Below are 22177 nucleotides of genomic sequence, written 5' to 3'. Positions count from 1 at the left end.
ATAAAAATTATAATGTGATTTTTAATATCATAACCTATAATTTATATTTCATTAACTACTCAAACTCAATTTTGATACTGTAAAACTAAGCACATTCTTTTAAGCATTTACTCTCATCAATCAGTTGATTTTTCTGACACATGGCACATCTAATTCAGTGGTATTGGATCTCTGTTTTTAAATAATATTCTGTTTTCCAGAATACCGATATGGTTGCATTTAGACATCTTTTAAAAAAATGTAGTGACAGCCATTTCAATCAAAACCAAGAAAAAAAAACTTTCTTTACAAAGAATAGCAGCAACTGAAATAAGTCAGAACTACGAAAAACAAATCCAGTATTGGGATACTTTGGTTTCATTCATACTGAAGTTTGTTGTGTTGCAAGAGTTATATGGGCCCCATGTATATAAGTTAATACTGCAGTAGATCACCATTGCCATCTCCTGGTAAATAAACCATATAACTGTATTCTGGAGCTTTTTCTAAACAGCCATATATTGTACAACTGTACAGAGATTACACCATAAATAGGCAATAAAGGATTTAGGGTATTTATTGTGAGACTATCATTGCATTTTTATTCTTTGCTCACATAAGACCTTTATAAAGAACTGCATTACGGCTGATAAATAGTGGCATTTGTTCCAATGCACTCCTTACGCTGGGAAGAAATACTGCCGGTTATGACTCTGTAAATTAAGGTGAGATGATGGGTATTGTTGTGATTGAAACAAATACCAGTGTTGTTTAAGAAAAACCCACCATAACCAAAACAAATGCACACTCAGAGAGAAGGCATTAGTTTCCCGTGTATTGTGATGAGAGACAAATACAGGACTGTGCTACAGTAGTCAGCCAAGACAATGTCAAGCAGTGTTAAGCCATACCATGAGGTGACAGTAGGGATAGCAGCAGTGACAACAAGAAGCTGTCATTTCACTTCCTGGTATTTTTAAATTTTTTATTTTCTTGCCATTTTCATTGTCCTTCCCATCGTCATTTCCCATTCTGCTCTCCCCCTCTAATCTGTGCTCCCTTTTGTCTTTCTGCAGCTCCCTGAAACCTCCCAATAAATAATATATCTCCTCTCCCACTTGGAGGGGCCAGCAGCGGGCTGATCCTGAAGCCAGCATCAGCAATCCCCAGCAGAAGTGCAGGTTTGTCACACCAAGGGCCGTAAATCCTCACCTTGCTGGGCAATCGCTCACAGTCACGTGGGGAAGGAGAATGAGATGTGTCTACAACTCATTACCCCTCGGACCAGAGTGCAGCTTTCAGTGCAATGCTGAGCCTTGATAAATCATCCTTTCAATCAAATCAGTAAACAGAGAGAAATGCTATCTAACTGGCAATAAATTTCAGGCAAGTTCAGCAGGGAATGACAGATTAGTCGAATGCTTGTGCCTTGCTTTGTTTGTATACTGCGGTGCTGCTCTCTGCAACAAAGAAAGTGAGCTCCTGTATGTGCAGCTGTGTACGCACTGTCAGTACTGCCCATTAATATGACATGGAACAACCCCTTTAACAAGTTTTTGCTTTTTCCCATAGAAGCAGAAGAAATGTTTGTAACATTCTGGCAGAAGCTAGAGTTGACGGGTTTCTGACAACGCTGAACTTTGTGAAGCCAGAGTTGCATCACGAAGAGCATCTACCTCAGCGTGGCCTTTGCAGTGGTGACAATTTGATGCGTTTCCTTCAGCCACACACCCAAGACTACAGTAGATGGGGTCAATTGCAAACACTGAACATGAGGATGATAAACGCAGGCAAGTACAATGGTATTTTAAAGCTGCCGCAGTTTCATAAAGAGTGAAGATTTACTGAAGCTCAGAAACAGCTGTGAAAAGTTGCAGGGTGTAGATGCTGGCTGAAAAAGAAAGCTTGGAATGGGAGCGTGAACGGGGCCTTGAGAGACTATGAGAATGGTTTTTTTCCTCATCAATTTCATACCCTCACAAGGGGACACAGACTTGGTCTTAGAATTACAGAGGCACTTAGAAACCAAAGTCTCTGGCAGGTTACTCTTAATGATCATAACAGCTATTAAGGCCAAGAGGGACGGGAAAACACAGGCTGAATTATTAGATCATCCCAGGGGATCTGGAATCAACACACAGTGCTAATGGTATCCCCAGTCATTGTTATTAGATTTTGCCTAGAAACTTTTCCCTGAAGCACCACTGCAATTATATATTTATTAATTTATTTTTATTTGCTTTAGCTGTTCTCCACTCTTTATAAATATGCTTGCTTCCTATTGAAAAGAATAAAGTCGTCTTGGAGAGGAAATGGCACAACATCAGAAGTCTAAGGATAGAACCAGTGGCTTCCTTTGGAAATGGCAAGGAAAAATATAATATTAGAGGAAATGAGAAGACAGACAAATTAGAGACTGAAATAATTATCTTGTATACATCTGCAACTGAAAAGAAATCAAGGACCTGCTCATTCTAAGGGGCTGAGAAGAATATGCGTGTCTCAACAAAACCTGGGCTTAAAACACTCTAGGAAAGAAATTGGAAATGCAATTCCCACCATTTCACCTGTGATAAAGTACCATGTTTCCACAAAATGTGACAGAATGTGCATCTGTTGCTTCCCATGTTCATGCAGGATTGAAAGATGAAGGCTCCAGTGCAGTGTAAGTCTGCTCCCACATGACTATTTTGGTAGCCGAGGTTGTTCTAAAACATTTTACTGTATCAAACCAGGCAGCAATACAGTGCTATCATGGGCTGGCAAACTTGGGACTCAAAAAATGGAAGTCCAGTGGCACCGCGTATCAAATGCATGCAGGACAACAGTAATGAATGGTGCAGTTAATTGATGCTGATGCTGTTTTATGCACTTCCTGATCCCTGCTTACTTGACAGCACCTGCACTGCTGAATAACGCTTGTCTGTTTTGTGCACGTGCTGGGACCTGTACAAGGGAATCGACTCAAGTTGCTATCATTTTTACTCCTTCCAGTACTAAATTTCCTGTCAAGGAGGAAATAAACTTTGACTATTCTCTTATATTTACGTTGCCTACTTCCTTCCAGGGAACAGTTTGACTTGGCGTGCTAGAGTCATTAACAGCAGCTTGACCATCATCAGTTCCTACAAATCATCCAACTATAAAACTTAAAGCATGGCGATTCTGAAAGGCACTAAGTTTACAGTGTCACAAGAAGAAATGCAGATATCCTAAGCTCTTTAGGGAATATACATATATACATATATATGTATGCACATGTATATGAGAAAGCGAGCGCACACCTTCTGTCTACACTAATAACCACATTCTATTTCCAAGGCTATGCATGCATCAAGAAAGTAAAGAAACCTCTCTGATCTTTTCCTAATGGTTTTAAGCTCTAAAAATCAGAAGGTGGAAAATAACCATAAGCAAGTTCTTTGCACAATGTAAGTGAGGGCTGTAAGACTGACCTCCCCCTTTCCCTTGAGACTGCATTTTCAGTAATTGTGCTTAAAATATATTCCTGAAAGAAAAGGGGGAGGCAGAAAGGGAGGGAACAGGGATATAATAATATTTCAAAGACTTCCTGAAACACAGATCATTGCTGGCTGTCCATCTTATCTTCCTGTTCCATATTTCTGAGGATTGGGAGTTTACTATTATGCACTGCATATTTTCCTTTGCATGCATGGGTGGGAAGACAAAGATTCAAGCTTTTACATTCCAAAAGAAGGACATTTTAATACAGTCTTTGGGACAGATAAGTCAGAGGTACGTTTGAGAGATGCAGAAAAATATGTCCTCACAGAACTGACTGTACTATCTAACAAGACCTATACAGCAGGATTATACTCTATGGCTTACGAGAGTATTGATCTGTGTGTACTCCTCAGTGGTGTTACATTCATTTCAACATTGATCTCCGTTTCATTACGCCACTGCATCATGCACTCTCAGTGTCATCTGAGTGCCACTCTAAAATCTGAGTGTCTTCTGTGCTGTCAAGATGTACAAATGCATTGTGCAGCTTGCAATTCAAAACATCAATTCCAAAAGCCTGTTTATTCACACATGCATCCCCCTTTTAAAATAATACCAAGGACCTACCTTGGTAGGTCCCTCCAAAGCAAGGTAAATATATAGTGAAGAAGACGTTGCTAAGTGCTTTTTCTTGGAGGATTTTTTTACTCTATGCATTGTTTGTGTTACCTTTCAAAGAAGCTTGAAAATACCATTTCTTTCCCTAACGGCTTCTTTCTATTCCATTTGGAAAATATTGATTTTGCTCCCCCCTGTGATTCTTATGCAGCACAAGTAAACATGGCTCTGTTTAATATATGTCCATGTCTGTGCAGTGCCATCAAATTCACTATAGCTCTGGGAGAGAAACCAGCCCCTTTGTTGGTTTCTGGTATTGCTACAACACAATGCAAAATATCACAGTTCCTGCATGTCCAGAGAGGTTACTGGTTTTGTGGATTTGCTCATGCATGCTTTATTCTTCAAAGCACATGGCCGGGCACCAGGGCCTCATAAATTCTGATGTCAGCTTTAATAACACACTGTTGTTCAGTTGCTGTACAGTTACAGAGATACAAGAATACATGGACCAAAAGCTAATTGCACAAACCATTGTGTACATACAAGAAAAAAAAGGTAGCCATTATACCTAATGCGTTAACAAAATGATACACACAATCCTGGGCTTATCACCTAAACCTCTGCTCCATATTTTGCTTACTGTTCTATTGCTGTAAGTTAGACATGAGCCTGTTGTCATCAGGCTTATAAATATGAGGACAAAAGCCCTTAAAAAGCTACAGCAGCTCCCTGCAGGGATTGTCTCCTTCCCTGCTGAGCATGTCTTCAAGATCATGTGCAGACTTGCTAGTTCCCACTGTATTCTGTAATTCTGGGCAAAAGATAACTGATCTTGCACCTAATTATGCCTTCCTGTGGAGCTAGTGCAGGGCATCTCAACATTCGTGCCTCAGCCATTCCACAATAATCACCCTCGACTTCACTGTGTGATGTACTTGTGTGTCCTATCCTTCACATCTTTGAAACAGGGATAATATTTACCCAGCTGAGTGGAGGAAAATGGTTACTTTTACTCTCCCCTATGTGTTGTAAGAGATGTGAACAAACTGGAAAAAACACCTATTATTTTACTCTTCCTGATTCCCAAGATTATTCTCTATAAATTCCCTTATTCTGCCTTCATACAACTCCTCCTTTTTCTTGTCAGTATTTCCACAGTCAACCTATGCTCTTATAGCCATTTTTCTACTTTGAAAACAGTAATGCCATATTTTATTGCTGCCAATCCGAGCCTCAGCACTTCAGATACTGCACCACGGACCCTGATCCAATGTTTAAAGATGGGAATCTTTCCAAGGACATCCTTAGGCACTGGCACTAGATCAGACACTATATGTAAGGACGGATTTCTCATATCCTTAGGTTAACTTCTGAAAGAAAAAGGCTCTATCCAGCAGGAGAGTTACTTACCAAGCTAATATTTTATGCATTGAGCTCCAGAGTGTCACAAGATGATTTTAAGTATCACAGCAGTCAGCGTCATTCCACATAACGAGTTACCTCTGTTAAATTGTTACCTCACTTACAGCTGAAGAGACTAATCGGGAAAAGAACAAAAAAAATACTGTTTATGCACTGCTGTATCACAATGCACTACTGTTCACATCTCTGATTCCTTTTCTTACAAAGATTAGATCTCAAAAAACACCAGAGGACTTTTACTTGCTTTCACTGCCCTTTTTTAATTGCATACAATAGGAGTTGACAGACTAACACTCCGGGAGACATCATTTTCACTGAAACTACATATAAAAGATTCAGTAGCTGTGTAAATGTACATATGTAATTTATAGAAGGGGCTCCATCTCTTTTAAAGTATGCAACACGATTCTTAAGTTACAGCATCAACAAAAACTATCATTCCAGCTTCAGCAGTTACTACTATGGGCATTAGCTGACCACAAAGATACATGGTCATGAGCAAAAGCAACATGCTGTCCAGTTCAAAACCACTGCTTGTTAATACATGTTCAAAGGATACATTCAGTATTTCCTTATTAATTTTGAAAATGTGCTTATGGCCATCCCACAAAGGGATTGGGGCTTGCAGTAGTTTGCATGTTCTGCACTCAGACACTGAAGCTGTTAATGCCAGCCCTATGCCAATCACCTTGGTTTTCTCTCCTGGATGGCAGAGCATCCTTTTCTCTGTGTTGTGTCATAATGATGGTGGAATTGAGGAGGAGGAGGAGGAGAAAGGGGATGTCATTTCACAAATGATTCAGCTACAGTCATACTTCTCTTTCTACTTATTTCAATGAGTATCTGACAATCAAGAAAGGTGCAATTATCTAAAGTAAAGAAACTGCTATATTAACAGAAATAGTCTTTTACCACAGAGATTAAACATGGAATTTCAAGGGCTCATTCATCAATGCTTTGCTTACATGTTACAGGTAATCTCTGAAAATCAGTACAGTTATACTTCTGGGAAAAGACAGTGATTAATGGGATCCTGCCTCTGAAGGACATATTTCAGGTGAAGAGAAACAAAAGTAGAATAGACAAGTGGCAAAAGCCAACGAGAAAATCTCTTAATTGTAGTCATTGTGAACTAATTCACAGATGGGTTATAGGAATACACAAGCTGCAGAAAAATGTTCTGGGATTTTATGCTCTTTTAGTTTGTGACTACAGCGAAGAAATGGCCAGTCTACAGGGTTGCCATAGCAATGTAAACAGTTATTTAAAATGCATTCCTAATGCTGGGGAAAACTGCACAGCAAAGGCTCTAAGCAACAGCATATTGTGCAAATAGGTCCTTCCATTCCCTCCACACTGAAACTTTTAGGAAGTTTTGCTGAAGAGATGTACTGCTTCTCCTTCCTCAGCCTACAGCTTGTCTTTGTCTGTGTCTCAACTTTCAACACCCCTTTCAATTTGCAATCTGCCTTCATTTCACTTTTACTACCACTTGTCATCCAACTCAATCCATGGATGTCTTATTTCCCCAACTCCACTGTTCTCTTCCAGTTTCAGAACTCAGCAGAGCTGCCTGAAGAGCTGGGGATTCTTCCACATCCATTGGACACTGGAGAAACTTACACAGGTTCTGCATTTACAGCCTTCATAAAGAACTTCAACCTAGTACTGAAGGGCAGCTATGAATTTAAGGTGCGTATGTCCACAAAGACTTCTCATAAAACTACTTGTGAAGCATGTCAGTGAAACTAACAATGAAGTTTTACCAAGAGAGTTGGTCAGCTCCATTGCAGTGAACTTCTCTGTCACATTCACAGCCCCCAGAACTGTGACAACATAATGACTTTGAAAATGTAATTTATTAGCAGTTATCATAATAATAACTTTTGGTCAAGAATGTCTAATTGTACAGAATTGCCTTGATGGACACGGTGCTCTGCTGCACATTCAGAATCAATGACTAGTGCAATTAAACCTCAGCCCTGTGTTTAGATATGTGTCACTTGATTGTAACAAACGGCCAAGTAACTTTAATTTACTAATTACCTAAATTTCTACTCCAGCATTCAGTCAAATAAACTCCTGACAGAAAGGAGGTACATGCAGATGAAAGGAGAGGAATAGGAGGTGTAGAGGGAGAGGCAGAATAAACTGTGAAGCTTTCAGCATTTCCGAAACACCCCCCCACAATGGCACCACCACTAATGCCTGCTCTTCCCTCTGCCCCATTCCAAGTTGTTACGTTCCAGCTAGATGCCATTTTTGTAAGTCCAAAAAATTCAGTTAGATTGAAGTATTTCAAGTTCAAGGAGATTATACTATGTCCATTCAGCATGAAAAGTTTCTTCAACAGATGGAGGGAGAGTCAGATGATCCCAAAAAGAAAACAGTGTTGCAGAGGAATGCAGAACAATCCCAGGGCTGCTGGCACCCGAAGCAGAGGGAAAGATCTTCCCACAAAACCAGGAGTCTCTGGTCTTCCCTTACATGGGTATAAACCAGAAGAAACTCAAGTCAAATTATTGGAATTTCCTAGGTATAAGATTGATTACAGAAAGAGAACATTTACTCCCATGATAACTGTTCCCCATCCTTTGGTTTATCACCCCTCCTCTCCCTCTTGGAATGGTGCAGCACAGCTCAAAATTTGGATGTGTTCTGAGGCAGCCCATCTGGGAGCCTGTGCACTGCACACCCACACACAGCGTGTTCAGAGCAGCAGGTGCTGAGAACATCTCTTACTTCCAGTGCTGCAGGAAGCAGAGCTGGTTTAGAGAAGGAATTAAAACCAAAGCAAAGAACATCATTACAGCCGTGCCCACTGCTCCTGCTATTTTTAATGTGGTGTTGGCATTTTCATTATAAGCTCTTATTTCCAGGTTTTATAACTCAATCATAAAAAATTGCTGAGGGCTAAATATTGGCAAGCAGCTCTGCTTGCCAAAAAAATGAAGTATTTCCACAGCACAGAGAGAGGGATGGAGTCTCTAACTCTGCTTATTTCAGTGGCAAAGTGATTCTGACATGAACGAGGCTATACCAACAAGCAGCCTTTGCCAGAAACTTTGCATGATATGCCAGAAGGCCCATAGCCACATGCTAAAGCCACAGGCACAGCCCTCAGCTCCTCAGTCCAGAAACAATCAAACCACAACATTTTTCCTCAACCTTCAGGTATAATTTGCTTTTTGCCTCAGATCTATTTTGAACGAAAAAAATAACGTTATACTCTAGAGGCGCTACTCACCACAGGTCTCCAGCTGTTTAATTGCCTTTGTAAGAACCGGAGCTCAAGGTGGCAACCAGGAGAAGTGGCACGGGCACTGCCTTGAAGTTCTCCTGGGCCAGCTCTCTGCAGTGCAGGCGACCTGGATGGACCACAGTGCAGATCTGGGACCTGAGATGCTGTGAACAGAAAGATGAAAAATGAGAAGCATTACTGAAGTGATACATGCTCTCAAGTGAATAGCTGCAGTTTCATTACAAAGTTAGAGACAAACGGAATGGCCTCCACTTTTTTTTCCCCCCCGCTGGACAGTAGCTGTAAAAATCAGTTGGAAAATGTAACCATACATATACAAATATTTTTTAAGAATCCAGCACTATGACTTTACTGTGACCTTATCACTCTGCTGTGATAAAAAATGAAAAATGGGAAAATAATGTCTAGTAGAAATAACAAGAAGACAGAACTAGAGAATACCATCACCTCACAGCCATTCCTGCTCTTGTCTTACAGCTCAATGATCTCATCTGCATGAATGGCTCTCATCAAGTTAATGGCTTTATGACAGAACTATGCTATTTTAGACACAATACTTTATGTGATGCTTTTTAATGTAAAATTAGAATTTCTTGAAAATCAACAAAACCTGAGCATTTACTAAGAAGAATATCATTTAGTAAAAAATAAAAATTAAAAAAAATGCAAGCTATATTTCATTCTAGGGTCTGCCTCTTTAAAGATCTAAGTGGTGTATACATGTCTTTGTTGTGTGATGCAGCGGTTACCATGGAAATTTATATTTTTTTTAAAGTTTAGTGAAGACGATGCAGTCAAAAACATAAATAGCCTGAGTCCCTGGCACAGTAAATTGTACAATAGCATTCCAGAATAAATTGACATGGCTTTTTTTTTTTTTTTTTCTGTAAGTAGATATTCGACACTAATAATTTTTTGTGAACAAAAATACTTTAATTTTCTTAAGAGAGCAATTATAACTTTTAACTGTACATGCTCCTGGATAATATTAAATTATATGGTCCCTCATGTTCTCTTCATCTCTGATTCCTGAAAGACAGTGATCCAAGCTGTACCATATGGGAGAGTCTCCTGAAGTATTGCTTGTGTTAAAAGTGTTTGTTTGTTTGTTGTTTGTTTAAAGTTTTGCAGGAATACCACCAAAGAGATTTACACCGTGAGGTTTTTTAACAGCTTATATAACAGAATCAGAAATTTAGGTTGGAGTAAGTGCGAGTTATAGGCCTGTTGAGATCTCATACATATATTCTAGCCTGGAAGCCAGAAAATTCACTTATGTCTTGATTAGAAAAATAAAATAATACTTTTGAAGTTGAAAGGTTTGTTTTTCCTTACCAAAGCTCCAGATAATGCAATACCTTGTCTCCAACAATGGGTAAAACAATGCAGTCAAGAAAGAGTCTAAGAACAGGGCAGACATTGATGAAATACTTCACATACTTCCCCCAGCCTAGAGCTCTTTGCATTTCACAGACATCCTGGGCCAGACAGAAGGACAATGAGCTTGTCCTTCAGGTCCAGTAACCTTTCAATTTGCTCAGCATCCCAGGGCAAGAAGTCAGAGCTGAGCTACAAGGCTGAGTTGCATCAACAGTAGTCATCACAGGATCATAACAAATATAATGTTGCTTTGATGAAAGGTTAAAAGACTACTTTTGCTAATGATACATGCACAGAAGTAATGTATGATATATGGTCAAAAATGGATTTAGAATGTTTGAGCAAGATGGACAGAGTAGGTTAGTAAGAGAGCACATCTAGCTGAGTCGGTTTTGGAGTTACTTCTCGAGGATAAGAGCCATTGTATCTTGCAAGCAAGTTCTTGAAGAAACCAACAACACAGCTATCAACAAAGCTAACAAGCTGAAGCTGATCCTTCTCTAGCACTCCTGCTCTGTCATGGACTGAGATCGCTACTTGGAATTTTTCAGTGAAAGAATATCACCTCAGGTCTTGGTTTCCCTTGGACTGGGCAAAAATGGGTTCTCTCTGCAGCAACTTTAAACTCATTAGGATGAATCTGGCAAAGCAACAAATTTTTAATTGGCCAATAAAAGTCTCATTCCTGGAGAAACGAGACCACTCTGGCACCCCGACCTATCTTTTCATCTGGTACACCTCGGTGTAGTTCTGTTAGTAAAAAGAGACTATCCTTGTAAGTATCACTTGAAGACCTGACTACTTCCAAACTCACAATAGGAATATGTTTAATAATTAATTTGAAAGTTACAGATCTTTCAAGATTAAATAGTTGAATTTCTATGCAAGCCATGTGAAATACTGGAATATTTTTTTTCTGTCTTCTTAAAGTCTTTCACCCTGACTGGTATGCAAGAGAATTTTTTAAAGAAATGGACCAGCAAAGAAAAACTCACTGTCCTGTATTTTATGATCAGAATAACACATTCCTTCCAACTGTCCTTATTAATTTATAAACAGCCATGATCCTAGGTTGTTCTGGTCATTCAAATTTATGATCAGAATAAAATTACTCTCAATTGAGAGAAAAAAATATCTCTGCTCCAAAGATTCATAACAAGTGATAAGTATTCACTGGACTATAATTATGTCTTTCTTTTTTTTCCTGTGCTGTTTCAGTGTTTTACTTTTTTTTTTTTTTTTAATATCAGCATTTTAATTAAGCTTTAATCTTCACAGCACCAAACTAAATTAAAAGTATCTTCATAGTGTTGCTTTGGTAACTAGCAGAAGGGGGAAAATTACCTTATCTGTTTGTTCACCATGTTGCAACTGTAAACATCTCAGCTGTGGTCTTTAATCTGCACATTTTCACTTAAAAAAATAAAAAGATGTGTCACACTGAAACCAGTTATCACTGCTGGAACCACAAAGTGCCCACAGTCCTCTAGTGGGATCTCACTGTGATAGTCACTGACGCACATACAGTTGGGAACTCTGCTCCAGGAGATTTAAATAGCAGCTAATTAGGCAAGACACAAAAGAGGCAAACATAGGTGGAGCAGCAGAATCCATCGCACAAAGTCCCCACCTTTTCACCCTCTGGTTCCTTCAGCAAGGAGTCTGCAATAAAGCAGAAATTATACATAAACTTCATATGAGCCTCCCAGTTTCTTGTACATAACAGGTGACCAATGTTCGGACATACTTGCCATATGCCTGCCATGTCATTGTCCCATTTAACATATAGGTAAAATACTAAACAACAATTTGTTGTGGAAATGGTAAGAGGAAGGGGAAGAAAGTTATTAGACTTTTTTTTTTTTTTTTTTTTTTTTTTTAATATGAGATACCACTCACCAAAACAACAGTGAATTTTCATCACCTTAGACAGAAAAAAAATACTTCATAAGATCAATTAAAAAATAATAATAAGCCCACAGATACTGGCTACAGCAGCCAGATCATATAGTTTAACCTGAGCTTCTGCTACGTCTTTGGGAACAGCCCTCTAGACTGAGAGCAGTGAAGAGCCATGCCATCAGGCTGAAAGGCTGAAGCAATGTGCATATCAGCATCATCCGAAGACACAGCAGGAGCTCTCACATCTGCACAGATAAACTTTGCCAGCCGTAGGACATAAAACAGCACACACCCCTTCTCCCTAGCTCTGCTGCTTACGGTAATCCTTCCTAGGCAAAATCCTTTCCTCCAGTACTCATTTGCACTGAATTACATCTCTTGAGGCCAGCAGTTTTGCAGGGGAAACGGACTGCATGCAAAGCGATATGGAAAAACCTCGCACCTGCACAGCTGGCTCCCAGCCGCTTCTGCTGCCTGCCTGGGGCTCCAAGGCCCTGCCTGGCTTCTTGGGGAGGCAGCTGCTCTGCCAAGGGCAAGGCTGTCAAGGTGTCTGTGAGCACAGTGAAACGTAGAGGCTCACTCATTGCACATGCACCAGAGATTCGGCAAATTCCCCCAGACAGAACCATTTCCAGCCCCTCGCCATTGGGTTTCACTCTCAGCTAGGTCACCTGCTCAACTTTTTGTTTTTTTTTAAATAAAAGGTTCACTTAGCAAAAGGGGTTTAAAATGTGCAGAAGTCCACCAAAAAAAAAAAAAAAAAAAAAAAAAGCCATCCTACAATTCTGACTGAAACTTGCTTTGAATTTTCATTTTATTTTCAATTTACAACTTAATAAACATGAAACATCAAAGCCCATAAACCTAAGGCATATAAAAAAGTGCTGTCAAGCTGTGACAAAGTCAGTGTTCACCAAAGATACATCTTCTCCCACTGAGAGATCCTAAATTTGAGGCTGAACTAAGAATGACAGTACAGGCAGCACTGAAAGTCAAGTTCGCAATTGGTGAAATTTCTCTGTTTTCCAATTTTGATGGACAACAAAATGGTTGAAAGGTACAATTCATTTAGGGATGTGAGAAAAATGACAGAAAATAGAAGATACAGATTAAAAACATTAGAACTGTCAACTACTGAACATAAAAGGAGGGAAAATAAAAGACATTTTATTTTGCATCACCTTTTTTATTATGTACTGGGAAAAAAAAACCTTTTGCTCAAGTCACACCTACTAAATACCTATCTTAATCTTCTTTAAATAAGCCATGGAAAAAACAGATTCTTAACCTAAGATTAAATGTAGGCCTTGTGACATAGTAATTAAATATGAGCAAATGATGAAAATGAAGTCCTGTCATTCAGTATTCAAGAAGAAAACCTTTCCCCAAAGTATTTTACCCAACAAATCCTAGTTAGAATCATGTAAACAGATGAGCTGCATTGATCTCACTAAGAACAGCCTTTTATTATGTAATGGTTTCCCCCCCCCCCAGGAACATATGAATGTAAGGAATATTCAAGCAGCACTTAAGCAAAATAAAATTACTCTGTTCAATACACAAATTATTTCAAAAACCTACCTGTGTCTGTAATCAAGCCACAGTCTGTTTGCTGATTGCTAATTGTTACCATCATTTTAATTTTTTTTTCACCTAGGAAGAAGAAACACCCCTGCAAGTAACTTGTAAGTACTGCAGCAATGATCTGAATGCATCAGGGTAAAGCAGCCGTCAGAAATCACTCAGATCAATGGTGAGAGTGCAGTCAAGCTCTTTGTGTGTACTTAGCAAATATAATTATTTCAAACCTCAGCGTGCTTCCATGTTTCCTTGTTATTGCTGCTAATGTGTAAACAGCAAATGAAACCCTTGCTGGGCGGGGACCCAGGCTACAGACTGAGGGCAATATGTTAACCTACGAGTAAAGTGCTTTCCACCAGGAGCATCCCGTAGGATTCGGTATGATGCATGAATTGTAAGAGCAACTGTGGCCGCAGCTGGATTCCACCTGTTTGCCTGCTCTGACAGATGTTCAGGGCCCTTGAACCCCTCGCTAACTACCAGCTGCACCTTGGTGAGGGAATGGACCTCATTACCACACAAGTGCTTTCCTGAGAATATTGCCAAGCTGCAGGAACTGCCTGACCTGTCAGCCTGCTTGTTGGACTAATCTACCCCAGAGAACCACCTTGACATCTAGACCACTTCCCCTGAAGGTCTCACGTCAGCACAAATGCACATCTATTTGTCTAAAGCAGAGATTTCCTTTGTGGAGCCTGCCTCTCCCTGACTGAAGAGCAGAGAAACACGTTTGCTCGTGCCAGCCATAGTTTGACGCGCATTTACCCACTAACAGCGTTAGATTACGCAGTGTGTGCTCATCAGGGCTTATTCCTTCCCCCATGGAGCAGTCTCATCATCACAACCATGCAATGAATTGGATCAGGCAGCAAATCTAGCTGAAAAATGACCAGAGAATTAAGTTTGCAGCACGCCAAATTTAAGCAAGGTCCTCTTCCCACCCTATTGAACAGCTGTGCAGAGGGGACAGCATGGTCAAAGAAAAGCTGAGAAGCCAAGGGTATAGCAATTCAGTGACTAAGTACTGCCTCAGCTAAAGTAGCTTTCCAAATATTTCTTGTATAGCCTACTGCCAGTAATTAGCTCTCCCCATAAAAGACAGAGAACTGACACTGTCATTGGCCTTGTCTGCAATAGAGTATCTTTTCTATAATATATAATAGTATCCTGGACAATTTACTTGCAATTTAAAAATAGAAACAATAAAAAAGTCAGAATTCATATTAATATTTGACAGCTAGTCTGTACAGGGAAAGATTTTCTTTTTAATAAATGTCATTTCTGTAATATTACCCTAGAAAATTAGCAAAAGAAAGTATGTATTTAATACAATGATCACTATTAATTGCTTTCTCTCTAATGTCAATCTTTCCTATATATCTGATTACCTCCTTTTCAGTAATTGAAGAAAATTACCTTGTCAATTATATTGCTTTTCCTGTGCTGAAATAATAGAAACTAAAAGGCAAATTCAGGAGAATCCCATTCTAAATATGCACTGGATACTGCCTTAAAACAAGCACTCCTAGACTAAGGCCATTAAAAAAAAAAAAAAATCTAGATTATGCTAGGTGGTAATCCAGACAATTCTGACTATTTGAAATTTGAAATCCCTCGTGCTTTTGCTGCATATTCCTGCTCACATCATTTGTGCTTCTCTAAGCCTAGTTTCCATTTTCTTCTTCTATTCTTTTCTTTGTAACATACATTAGTTTATTTTTAGCTTCAATAAAGAAGTATCTCAACATCATATTTTCATAATTTCTCTCTTCCCAGCTGCTGTATTGCAGGGGAGGTCATATTAGAAACTCATGCATAACAGTTTTGCCTCCCTGCAACCTCGAACAACTGTTCCATGGATGTAATATTTTGCCTAGTAAATTATAATGTGATTTTCTTGTTAAATGTATTTCTTCCTTGAGATAATTGTCAGAAATGTAAGATGGTCATCAAGCTCTCCCTTATATTTAAGGAGTTTCTAGGCAGACTCACAGATTATTTTGTTGCTGCTGCAGTTATTGTTTTTGCAGTAAAGATGGAACCATCTGTTCCTTTGAAGATGTGCCAAATCAGTTGAAAATAATTCATTCAGGTAGTCAGTGAACCACAAAAGCTGATGGTTTAAAGATTCTGGGAGGTTTCAACAGTGAACACCAAAAGCACTTTGCCCTGTTTGGATTAGGTTTTGTCTAAGCAGTGGACTCTGAGGAGGTCAGAAATGTGATAGCTGGGTAAGAATGATTGTCTCTTTCTAACTATCTCATTCCCATATAAACCTACTCTAACGAGAGTCAACAGCTACATATCATGTGAACATGACGATGTCACGCAATTCAAGGATAATTATAATTGATGGCAATGACTTTAATATAGTCCCACATGTCAGAAATATACTGAATGGCCAAGTCACGGCTGTTTCAGTTGTTTTATATCTCCATTTGCACTCTTTTGGCAAGGATCTGCATTGATGGCCATATCTAGTATGGGTATCGAGAGCAAATGTCTCACTGATGGGGAGCAGTTGGGCAGAGCAAGTGTAGGGCACCAAAAGCACCAAAAGAACTTGTAGTAGAGATGTGACTAGAGCACTGATATGAATCTAGAGCTACCTGGTGAGTTTAGAGAAGACAATGACCCACTTGTCACAAACCAGCATTGAGAACACAGACCATTAGCACATGAACATAAAAAAATCCCGAGGGCCACCAGAGCCCTTAACCACCACTATTTGCAATGGTTTTCTGAATAAACAATTGTAAATTAATAATAGTAGGTATCCAAGAGAGGAGAAATTCTAGGGCTTTTTCTGCTCTGGGTTTTATTATGACAAAGAAAAGTCTGCATGAATTTATAACCGAGTGGGTTAATTAAATATTACCCCTGGGTATTTGAACATTGAAGAGTGTGTCTCTGTTCTACAAGGAACACATAAACCTTCCCAGCCTGATGCATTTACTTTATTATTTACTAACAAAGTTTAGTTTATTTATTGCAAGAATTATTTATTATAAGCATTGTGAAAAAATAATGTCTGAATAAGGTTTATTCACTTGCTTTTTATAGTGATCAGGATAACACTTTCTAAGTAACAAAAAGTATTTTGTAGCATTCTTTTTTTCTGTAATAGATTGGAAACAACTGAGCACAAACATGACTGATATTGAACAGTGTTTAAAAGCAAGGATAAGAAAAGAAATAATGTTGCATTAAAACCCTGCATTACACCTTCCATGGCTGTGACAACTGAACATTCATTACTATGTTGTTAAATAGCTATTCTATCAATAGTGCTAGCATTACAATGCAGTAGCTTAATTAAATGAAGTTTCTTTCATCTTTTATTTATTAGATTTTCATGCCACACTAATAAAAAAAAGATTTGCATCTCCAATAAAGTACCCCAATCGCCATATTTCTTTCATATATTAGTAATCTGTTAGTTAATATGCATTTGCATTTTCTATATTTTGTTCCTGATGGATTAATATGTCACTGCAAAACATAAAAACAGAGAGCAAATCAAAATATTTACAGCATACTATAATTTCCTTTGCAGCTTAATGTCATCATTAAGTAACAACTAAGCTTATGAATTAATTTTGCACGTTTGTAGGTCATGTGGACATGTGGTTTACTTAAACTACAATTTTCATAAGAGCTATTATCAGTCGCAGTTTTAAAAACCTATACCACTGAAAAAGAGATTTCAAATGACTTTGCTATATACTAAAATGAATTTGAAAGTTGCTTTGTCTCATGACTTAGAGACAAATGTCGTCTTCCTCCTGAACTGAGAACAGTTTTAGGTCTACACCAAAACACCAAATTCTCATTGCAGGCATTGTGATTCATCAGATATCCAAGCAAAACATGCCAGTGGTCAAGAACATGCAGTTATCTTTACTTTATCCTCTCTGCACTTTAAACTATTCTACTTTAATTTTAAAAAATTTTCTAGATCTCTCTATATATGTTTGTACTTTGGCTGGTTATCTTTAAATAGACACATTTGGATTTGTATTGTGTGACATAATCCCGTCAGATATAGATTAGCAGGAGGAAGGAATCAGAAGGGCAAGATGAATTCAGCTGATCTCCCTGCCCTGCAGCAAGCTGTGGGGAGGCAGGGCCACGTGCCACATGCTCTCTGCAGAGAACTGATTTATCAATGCTTTCCTGGGGCTTTTCCTTTCTGGGTATGGGGCCAGCATGTCTCCCTCATTGAGCTGGCCTGTGTGCTCTTCCTATACCAGGAGACCTTCTGTTCATCCAAGATACCAATCACCCAACATGGATGCAAAGGAAAAAAAAAGATTCGTGTTGCTTTTCACATTGATCTTGAGACAAATTAAGATGCCCAGCTGCTAATAGCAAGGATACTGTACACACAGTGCAGTATCTTGTAGTTTTAAAATAAAGAAAGCTTGGCTAGGGCACAAGCTTAGCACAATCTGAACAGAGACTTGTACCAGTGTAGAATTTGGCACTATTTTAGGGCTAGAGACTTAAGAAAACACTTATTGGCAGCAAGTTTCTGTCTGGAAGGAGAAACAGCTTCTAAAGGTACTTGTGACAGGAAACCATTTAGAAAAAAAAAAAAATAATTTCCTGCTTGAGAGCAAGTGAGTAAAGAAAAAAATAGTGATGTATAGGTTGTAAATCAGCCTGCCCACAAGCATGGAGTTTGCCTCTGGCCTAAATTTAGGGGAAAAAATGGGTGAGTATTACCATCACTTAGATAATGATCCTTAGATAACTTTAAGAAAAGACATACTTGAAGGTGTTTATGTATCCAACCCTTACTGAACTCTATTCAAATAACTGTTTTGATGACATACAGCTCATCTGTGAACAGTTTGGGCCTTCTGCAATGTAACTATGACTGAGGACGACAGTGCTTTAACTAAAACTTCTTTAAGTCATTACCAGACTCTTAATAGCAGATGGATTCAGTACTGATCTGCATCAAATTCCAGTTAACTAAGATTGTCACTAAAATAATTTTCCGGCTGGATGTAGCACACAATTGGCTAGCATCAGAAGGTTAACAAGCATTTAATTTCAGCTCAAATACTCCATACAGTAAATGCCTTAATCAGGCAGCTCTCATTAGTAAAAATCAACAGCCATCCATTTTAAGCTGTAGCACTGACCCTGCATTCCAGCAGTCTGGAACTCAGTACCGAATACCTGTATGTACATGAATGGACATCTCTATTCATACCAACTCACTGAGAATGCACATTTGCAAATCATGGGAGATTTAAAACTGAATAGATAATTATGCCACAGGGAAAAATTTAAGCTCATCCTATAATTTGTAACAGTTGCACTTACACAAAACTCAGGCAGCTCTGGAGTAGCAACAACACCAATCGTCATTGATAAAATAATTTAGTTTTAACAGTGCAAGCAAATACTTAAGCAGAAATCTAATCAGCTTTTCTCAGAGGATAGATTCCGTTCAGACGCCTTGGGAGGCCTTAAAAAGTCACTGAAAACCCATGCCCTTGGAGAAGGGGATCATAAGAAAACTTTTCAGCAAATGAGAATGGCTACTGGAAAAGGTGCAGCCAGACTCGGTGAGATATTATGCAATAATATGAACAGCAGAACCATGGGACAGACCCCACACGGATTTAAGAGGATGTTGCACAGCCATATCCTAAGCAAACGCTCAAAAAAGACATTCATCCACCCCCAGCACAGAAGGGAGCAAGTTAGCGAAGCAGCTTCTCCCGCATATGCGAGGAGGCAAGGAGGCACATAGAGCAGGAACAATGCTGGGCTTTCCAAGGAACGCTGAGGTTGATTAAGCCTTGTTGGAAACGTAGAGCTAAAACAGAAGGAGAAAATTATCTTGTGCTCCAGTTTCTTACTATTTTCTCTGTTTGCCAGAAGCTGAATCAGAGTAAATAGAGAGCTTTGTTGTTTGTTTGTTTTTTGTTTGTTTGTTTGTTTTTCTTTTTACTTCTAGAACAAACCACTGGCTGCCAAAACACACACACTGCATCTTTAACCTTAATGATGTTACTGTCCTACATTCTGAAATGCTTCCCAAACCCTCCTTTTACTACCTGCTTTGAACCAACATCTACATATGACTGTTGCAATTTAAAAAATATTATTTAATTACTGTCGTCCATGTGTATGCACAGTAATTCCCATTTGTATGCACACAATTCACTCAGTCTGTGGTCTATAGCTGGCAAATAACACCACTTAACAGCTGTTAAATAGGGTAATCACCTGTTGTTATCCACAGGTAGCTTTAATTCAAATGCTAATTGCTCTCAGTGCTCTACTTACAAACCTGCCCCAATGTCAGATAGTGTATGTGCTGCACCAGATGGATGTGGGACTCAAATGGGTTGAACTGGCCCTCTGCAGGAAAAAAACAGAATTATAAAAAAACGCTTCTGCTCCAGAGTGCCATGAAAAAAAGATGGCACAGGAATTAAACAGTGATGGTCTTTCAGAGAGCAGGAATCCTAGGAAAAAGCAGTGAATGAAGAAGATGAAAAGGAATGCAGACGGGACATTAAGACTTTGTGTGAGCTGGTGTTTCAGCCTGTTTGTGACCAGAATGAGTTAACATTCACCATTTGTAAAATCGATTTGAGAAAATTCAGAAGCATCTGTTGCAGATGCATAACAGGGTCAGTCTAAACAGATAGGAAATGAGAAGTAAACTGCTCAGATAGGTCAGATATTTGTAAAAATCTGACTGGAAAAACAATTGTTGCAGTCTGATGCAGGTAAATTCTCATTTTTCCAGAGAATTAATTCTTCACAAAAACATCCTCAAACGTTTCCCTCCTTAGTAGAGATGCTTCAAAATCACTCTGTACTACTTACTCCTCACAGCAAGGGGCTTCCAATTATTTTTTTCTAATTTATCTCCAGTTTACCCAAGCTCTCTGAAGGCACAGCTTCATGTTGTGCTTAATTTCATCAAACTGTGTGTTGCTGCTAAAAATGATGGTTTAATTCCGTCTCCTTTCCCCTCCTAGCTCCATTGACATGTCCCTCACCCTTTCCTCATATTAAATTTAGTCATTTGCTGCATTGCTGGAATATGACTCACTGATCCGATGGGAAACTAATTTATTTGGAGGAGAGATATATGGGTGACAGTTAGACTGGATTAAGCCTAGCATGGAACGGTGCCCTGAATTGTCCTGTGTTTCTTGCCGCTATACAGAGAAGTTCCTGGCTGCACAGCTGTAGGCTTTATTTTAGATCCCAAGACTGTAAAAGGGCCATTCATTCAGTAATTCTGTCGGATTTTCACACTGTACTGGAATGACTTCCCTGTGGCGCTCACTGAAGGCCCGCTTTTTTGTAGGCAAATGAGGCCATCCATCAGTTGTTCAACAGCAGAATCTCTTTGCTCAGTTTCTCCCCTTTGATCTGTTCAGTTAAAATAATTCCATTAGGTGCCAAATCTCCAACCCAAACAGCCCTCGTCTCTGAAGGGTACATGCCTTGCCATTGAAACTGAGCGTTAACCTCTGGAAGAGATTGTTAGCACAGGGCTACATTTTCGTATCCCCAATGTATTTTCCAGTTAAATAGGAGGTAAACATCATCACAGGTGAAATCTGGCTCTGAGAAAGAGATCAAAGCATGTAAAAATCAGGTATTAGATAGACTTCTATGATTTATTTATTTATTTATTTATTTATTTCGGAATTCATCACAAAGTGTAGAGCCCTGGTCCTGGAGAAAGGAGCTGTTCAGAATTTCCAAACAAAAATCTTAAATGAGAAAATAGACAGTGCCCCAGCTCTCTGATTTTTTGCACTTGTGCTGAGGTGAGGGAGGGATGAAAACCATGACCTATTAAACCCACTTTGTGTCTTGGTGTCCTGATTTAGTGCCACAACTGACCTGAACATTCAGTGACAATCACCGCTTCTCTGCAAATATTCATTCTAGCAAAGTCAATTATTTCAATCACCAGAAGGAAAGAACTGCTTGTTTGTTTGATAGTTATGACTCAAATTAAAATACATTTCATTCTGATGACTGTTTTTTATTTTGTTTTAGTTATTTTGCTTACAGGAAGAGAAGAAAAGGAACTAAATGTTTCATCCTCGTGGCCAATACTAATGTATGGAGTATTCACTCCCGGATTTTTCATGAAGTGAGTCATGACAATGCACATCTTCAAAAATGTAGGAATGAACAAATCATCTTTGTCTTAAATTAAACTCGATAAGGAAAATTATAGCAGCTGAGATGATAGAAAAAATTGCATATACTTACAGTAAACGCAGATGAGATCCTCACCCACATCTTACTGGGCACGGAAGCTTAAGTTTGCAAAGGCAGAATATGAGATAAGTTGAAAGTTCTTACTTACAGGTGGAAGAAAAAAAGTACTACCCATGGCATGAACAGACAGAAATTAAAAAATTCCTCTGCAAAGCAAAGTTTATGAGATGGACTGCAGACAGCCTGCAACTGCTAGAGTGGCTTTGCATATTAAATGATATACAGCAATTTCTCAAAGGAGGTTTCCATTTATTGATGTAGATAAACTATTGACTATATTCTTAG

The 22177-nt window shown here is 38.9% G+C and overlaps 1 protein-coding gene across 1 annotated transcript in view; it reads right to left on the bottom strand.

The window, feature by feature from the left end:
• The window catches only part of LOC311441320 (uncharacterized protein), a gene marked incomplete at its 5' end in the record, with an annotated part of 135847 nt that overhangs the window by 27820 nt on the left and 85850 nt on the right, over nucleotides 1–22177 (bottom strand). Inside the window, one exon of the mRNA XM_084529275.1 lies at nucleotides 8735–8892. Coding sequence (XP_084385401.1) covers nucleotides 8735–8892 — 158 coding nt within the window. The remainder of the gene's footprint in view (nucleotides 1–8734; nucleotides 8893–22177) is intronic.

Source organism: Aythya ferina (assembly GCF_964211825.1).
Source record: "Aythya ferina genome assembly, chromosome: 9".
Lineage (NCBI taxonomy): Eukaryota > Metazoa > Chordata > Aves > Anseriformes > Anatidae > Aythya > Aythya ferina.
The sequence above is the reverse complement of the archived record's forward strand: the minus strand, read 5'-3'. Positions and strand labels throughout refer to the sequence as shown.